The sequence below is a fragment of the Syngnathus floridae genome, chromosome 1 (assembly GCF_059516105.1).
Source record: "Syngnathus floridae isolate MCC-2025c chromosome 1, RoL_Sflo_1.0, whole genome shotgun sequence".
NCBI lineage: Eukaryota > Metazoa > Chordata > Actinopteri > Syngnathiformes > Syngnathidae > Syngnathus > Syngnathus floridae.
The window spans coordinates 20,722,976-20,730,029 of NC_142413.1; the positions used below are offsets into that span (position 1 = coordinate 20,722,976).

Genomic DNA, 7,054 nt, shown 5'->3' on the forward strand with positions numbered 1-7,054 from the left:
CAATCCTGCGTTCCAGCCTTGAGAATGACAAGGCCACAGAGCCAGGTTTGTCGTTGCTATGCCAACACATACATTTGAGAGTGATTGCTTTGACTAAATAAGTATGTGCGTGCTTCTGGCCACAAATAGTTTTGCATCCATCCTACTGACACCAAGCTTTAATTCCAACATGTAGCTTTAACAGGTCTTTTGTATAGGCTTGGCTGTGAAAAAGCAAAATGGCAAAGCACTTACCAAGAATCAAAACAAAAAATACAAGATATTAAACACAAAATTATCTACAGCAACTTTGACAGATTGCAGTTTCTAAAAGATGGTATGAATGCAGAAACTTGGTCTATTAGGAACCACTCTTCTTTATTGTTTGTAACTTGTCAACACGCGATAAATCGCCAATTGTATCCAATTTGCATACCTTCTGTCAAATAAAAGCATTTTTTCCAAACGAATGCCCACAAAAATGAAAAAAATAATATCTACAGATTGCAGCTGCACCGACTATCACCTAAAGGCATTCAATCAATTTGAGTCCTCAACCATTTCATTTTACTGAGCACAATATGACACAAAGACGCCTCACATCTTTGTTTTTGACCTCGTACCTTGTACTTTTCACACAAGGCTTCTGCTGCACCCTTTGTTAGTAGCCTGCCAGCTTCTATTTAAACCGCATCACCTTTCTTCTTCCATTGTGAACAGTTTCCCTTATTTTGTTTGCTGACACTCAGCTGTACAAGAGTTTTAAAACGCATCAACTGACGCTGCATTTTCAACATAATTGGGAGAGAAAAAAATCGAAAATCCTACCTCCACTTTGTGATGATTTCGACGTTTGAATGTAACATTTGAGTGTTTTTGTTCATCGCCATAACTGTGCTTTAAACATAAAAGCACATCTCCATTCTCTATGCATTGGAGACGAAGGAGAGCCGACAGGAGTGACAATGTTTCAACGCCATGAGCAAGATCGTATTTATATATTGCTGTGATTGTATCCACCTTCTTCCCGGCGTCTATCATGAAATAACAAATGTGAGAGGAACTTTCGGTTAAAGACTTCTGGTCAAATGCTCCCATTGTTTACAATGAGTTTTTCCTCATGGAGCGTTGTTTAGGAACGTTTTTCTACAGCCGATTTTCTAAGTGATCATTACCCCTCATTGCAATGAAAATTGTCTTGTACGCCTTGGAAGCTTGTTGCATTGCTGGCAGTTGTATTGACAAGCAGAAGAAGTTGAATCTGTTACTACAAGAGCATTCTTTTTGACTGGCTTTCCCAGATGAGGAAAAGGTTCTCCACAAGGAAAGGTGCTGGTTTTAGATTCCAGCTTCTGTTCTAAAAAGGAACACAGAAAACTAGTCTGAGACTCACTTGACAAGACTACCTTGAAATGCTGCTTTTCATTTCATGGACGAACACAACGCTACGCTTGCAGTGAATTTTGTGCTATGTGCTTGCAATCAGAATGCAACACAATTGGTTTGTGCTCATGCATCTATTGAGGATCCTTACGCTATACAAGAGGAGTAACCCTGTTCAAAAAAATCATCAACCAATTCATCACTCTTAGTATTGGTAATTAATAACAAAACTACAGAACGACTTCACATTTACATTGCCGTCATAATCCTGACATGGAACAACAACATTTACTGAGCTGTAATTCATCTATTGCTGCTGCTGCTGCTGCTGGCCTGACTCCAGTCTCCTCCTCTATCCAAACACTTCACTCATGAAAACATGTGCTCCAAACCTCCTCACAGACACAAACGCTGGAAGCCCCATCCGCAGGAATAAAACTGTCATCATTGCCCGCTTTGTAAACGCTGAAGTGGATTGGAGGCTTTGCCCTAGGTGATGGTTTGTTTATTCAGCTGTCTGACTGGACTGGACACGGTTAAAGAAGAAAAACAAGAATAAAAACAATCCTGTCTCACAGTGGATGAAATTGAAGGCAAATGTGTAATGAAAGTAGTTGGGCACGCTGCAATGAATGATAAAGAAACTTAAAAGATGGATACAGGAAAGCAGTCAACACACAAGACACACTTTAGAGAGAGCAAATGGAAAAGGACAGTGAATTGTCTCACGGGTGTTTAGAGGTGAAAAGAAAAGATGATGTTTAGTCATGAAGAATCGATAGGTAATCCACCTGGATTAGTTCAGAGTCACAACAGTGGCTCGGGACTACATGCGTGTCTGTGTCTGTGTGTTTTGTGTGTTGTGTGTGTGGGACAGCAAAAATGTCTACTGGCAAAATAGGCACACCAAAGTGTGGAGATAGCATGTATGGTAACCAATGCTATTATACATAACATCAAGTAGTATATTAATCTCTTTCTCAATTATGTTTTCATCCAGGAGCTCAATAGATCAACAACAAATGTGAATAATAAGCCTCAAAGTAATGAATGCAAATGTGGAATTATTGATTACGAATCATGATTTGTGAGTGGTTGTCTTAATCTTAATCTAAGATATTTAGAGGCACATTTTGACCACATTAGGAAGTTTTTAAGTGCCGTTTTGTGTTTGGAATGCAGAATCTTAGTTCAAAATTCATTTCCCCCTCATTAAGACAGACTATATTATTTTTTTGGGGTACAGAAGTAAATTTTGTTCCTGACTTTTGCATGTGATTCCACTTTAGGCCCATTGGTAGTGGCACATAACTGTGTTAAACAAAGTAATTTTGAAAGAAAACAGAAAATGTCTGAATCATCTTGCTCTTGACACCTACAGAAAGAAATGTCTGTAGGTTTGTTCTATATTTAGGAAGGATTATATATGTATGTTGAGCGATAAATTATGTTTAATCAATTTGGGGAAATAAAACAAAATTTTCTGACTGTAAAGAGAGTTCAGTACACTCTTTACACTGTTTTTACACCATGGGTGCCTTCACCAGATCTCTTCTTGCGCTCGCTCATAATGAATATTTTTTAACGATTGTTATTTTCCAGTGTGTGTTCGAAGACCTTAAAAATTAATACCTGGGAGTATTTGTTTTTTTATCCCAGATTTATTATTATTATTATTATTATTATTATTATTATTATTATTATTATTATTCCGTGGATGGTCAAGAATGTAAGCCCCACGATGGAAGAGAGATTACTGTATTGAAAAAAATACCAATGTGACTGCTAAAAAATGTGTTTGCTCTTGACTGTAAATGTCACCTTCAGCGGCTCTGTTACCACAATGATGACAAGGGGCATAGAAAACATATAGGGAATTTACTATGACCATCTGAGGACTTCATATCAAGTGAAATGACCCCTGATAGTAAATACACAGCAGTACTTTACAGTATTTTTAGCGACCATATTTGGTTGTTAAAAAAAAACAAAAACAGGTGTTGCTGTTGTACTGTGGCGAGGCTTAATGATGTACTTTCAAGTCACCACTAATGTCATTAGCAACACCCGTTTGGACCACAATTAAAAGTTTCTAAATTTGTACATACACACAATAAAAGTCTTGAAGTTGAGACGAGAACATCTGCAGAGGGACATTGCCATGCTCGCTTACATCAAATGTGACATTCGGTTCCACTGCTTTTAATCTACACCTCAATCTCAATTTTACGCAGACTTTGGGGTCCAGAATTTGGGAATCTTTGTTACGTTAATTTAGGTCAGGGGTGTTGTTGAGCAGCCGAAGCTGTTCACCACTGTGAATACTCGCCACATAGCGTAGTCTGTTGACATTTTATGAAAAGAGAAGCAATATGCAGATGACAATATCAGGCTGATTGAGTAAGTCATTTTGATGCTATTTGAATTAGATGGAAAAGAGAATAAAGCAGACAGTTATTCTACTACTGTGTCTGGCCGCACTCTTTGACTTGTGAGTGACTGTCTGGATGAGGTGCTTCCATGAACTTCCCCCTTTCCGAATCAAAAACAATCCTAGCCATCCCTAACACTGTAATGAAGCAGTCATAATTATCAAACAGCTCGACTTCTTATCATCAAACGCCTTTAAATTGGTCACGGAAATTCATCAAATCACTAGTGCTAAGGTTTACGCGCTCGTCATTTAGCATTGTACGAGCCTTATATCGCCCATTTAAAATATTACTTGAAAATGCATTTAAAACAAGAAAAAAAAATTGGGGTCCACGACCAAACTGCGTTAGACAAAGTCGCGTGCAATCGAAGTGTGTAAAATCGAGGTTCAAGTGTATTTTGAGAAAAGTAGCGGTGGAATGTATAATAAAATGATAAAAAAAAAAATCAAAAGAATGTTAAGATGGACTGCATTTGAGACCCATCTGTTTAAGCACAAAATGAAGATGCAGACTGTTAGTTTATGCCAGACCTGGGCAAATTACGGCCCGCAGGCCACATTCGGCCCTTTGTGCGTCCCTGTCTGGCCCGCATGAGGCCAATCATAAATTATGTATATTTGATTACTACTTAATTTAAAAAAAAAAGAAAAAAATAGTGTTGTGCGTGCAATACACCTGTTTTGCTTTTATTTTGAAAGGCATCGCACTTCCGTGTAGCGTACGTGTATGTGAGCTGTGCGTGAAGGTGAACAGTGCGAAGTAATGCTGACCGAGAAATGTGTGCTGACCCTCAGAAAAGAAAAGTTGACAAGGAGCGCCGTGTTTTCAACAAGACATGGACTGCCAAGTATTTCTTTACAGAAATGAAAGGTAAAGCCGTGTGCCTGATTTGAAGAATATAATTTGAGTCGCCACTACACGACCAAGCATGAGAAAAAATACATCTGTCTGATAAACAGGGCGCATCAGAGGCTGATGCATTGCTAGCAAAACTGCAAGCCCAACAAGGACTTTTTATCAAACTTCACACCCAGAGATGCAGCGGCTTTGTCATTTGAGGAAAAGTTAAAGAAGTTAAGAATAAATTGTACTGATTAATGATTGTTTTTTTATTTGACCTATACACCACAATTTCACATAGCTTAATATAAATATAAACAGAATAATTGTATTCTTCTAATTACCAGTACCAACTATTTAAAATAAATAATTTAGTGCATTTTACAATGGAAGAAAATTGAGCAGGTTTAAGTTATCGTAGGTGTGGCCCTCTGACACAACTCAGGTTTTTCATGTAGCCCCTTGTAAAAATTAATTGCCCACCCCATAGTCACTACGGTGTTAACTGATAGCTAGAGGCTATAGGCTTGATCAAAAGGTAGAGTTTCACATGTGTGCTTTGTTTAATGAATTACAGACAAAAAAAATGCATGTTTATGTAAAACATATGACTTGACCGCCCTCTATGTTAAAAGCAAAATATCCAGCCTTTGGAAAGTTTTGTTGTCGGATGACAACGGTATTTTAGCTGAGTCATCGGTTTTGATTAACATTCGCACCATGAGCAATGCAACCACACAGGAAATGAACTCACTCCACTCTCCACGATGGAAAATGAAAGACCATGACCTCAATGGCAACTCAAGGAAGAGCAGCTTTTTTTACAAGACTCTTTAAAAAAAAAACGGAGATGTTGCTCACAAACAGACACAACAAACAGAACAGGCAAGTTAATTCATTTTTAAGGTTGTGTTTTCTTATTTCGAGTCACCTAATCCCTTTTTTAAATACCGTTTGATGCTTTATCTTAAATAGGAAATAGCCTTAAGGACAATTCAATTAAAAAATAATTGCAATTTCAATGATGGGGAATGGAGCAGCTCTGGCAAAGTTCCTGCTTTAAACATTGCTTTGTCCACTTGAAAGAGAGACATAAGGTTCTTTGATTGACAAAGGACAACAACTCGCATAAGTACGGAATTGAAAAATCAAAATCAATTTAAAAAAAAAAAAAAATTGGGAAAAATCATGTGTTCTCATTGTTTTTGTACACTGTTGCATTGCAGTACCTGGCATGAGAGGCTGTCCAGCAATGCTCATTGGAGGCATCCCCAGGTTGTTCATGGCGGTGGCCCACGGGTTGGGGTCCGACATGGGCATCGATATGGAGTTGGACTCCATTGTCATGTTATGGATCCCCTCTGAGGATGGATACAAACAACACTACTTAGTGCGAGGAGAAAAATATTCCAAGATGATGCTACTGTATTGGATTTTAGTGGGAAACCAGACTTGACAATCTTGAATTTCAGGAATGACGTTTTAAATAGAACAGCCAAAGTTGAAAATACTGTACATGTTTGACCTTATAGCCTACATTCTTAATGTAAAAAAGTGGAACTTTTAAAAAGTAAAAGCAGTAATTTATTTATTTTATTGTTATTATTATTATTTTTTTACAATGTATTAAAAATTACCTTTCTTCTACATTCTCTTTACGAAAAACAAAATTCTGAGCTACATTTTACACAAACCCCACTGTCCAGTGCGGATTATCTATGGATTTTTCATGATTTTTATAATATTGTATGATTAGTGCATATTCTCTTATATATGGAAATTGAACATTAAAACATCTGTGGCTTATAGTCCGGTGCATCTTGTATATGAACAAAACTGTATCTTCCCTTCATTTTAGCTGGTGCTGCTTACATTCAGGTGCGTTTTATAGTCCGGAAATTATGGTACACCTTTACATCCAGCCTTAACATTTTCTTTACTGTCAAAAAAAAGTGTTATAAAAAGAGTTCCCATTTAATACAACTCTTTCATGACAATTTCACCATAAAAAGGGTAGATTTGGGGAAAAAAACAAAACGATTTGACTAAGGAGGAAATGAACACCATCATTGTTTGTGTGTTAATAGTTTTTAGAGATGGGAAAATCTTTGGCTGTTCTGGAATCCTTTTTCCATGCCACTGTTGTACTGAGCATAATATCTGCGCCTCGAGGATGTAGCTTAACTTCCCTTAGCTGATGGGATGTTGCGCCTTAAACACTAAACTTTTTTGAGACACAATCAAGAAGCAGCTCAGTCGTGCCGCTCCATTTTGCCTCAGGACATGATTCGTCACAAATCAGTTCAACAAAACTATTGACTTAGTATTTATGCTTCTAAAAAATAGTTTCTATTCTCCATTTCATTTCCCTCATGTTATCTACATAGTACGTACGCGAACAACATTGTTGGCACCCC

The 7,054-nt window shown here is 37.5% G+C and overlaps 1 protein-coding gene across 8 annotated transcripts in view; it reads right to left on the reverse strand.

Moving 5' to 3' along the window:
* The window catches only part of enox2 (ecto-NOX disulfide-thiol exchanger 2), a 152,915-nt gene that overhangs the window by 44,324 nt on the left and 101,537 nt on the right, over window positions 1-7,054 (reverse strand). For all 8 annotated transcript variants that reach the window (XM_088385240.1, XM_088385262.1, XM_088385247.1 and 5 more), the window contains one exon: window positions 5,867-5,998. In XM_088385240.1, the coding sequence (XP_088241366.1) occupies window positions 5,867-5,998 (132 nt within the window). The remainder of the gene's footprint in view (window positions 1-5,866; window positions 5,999-7,054) is intronic.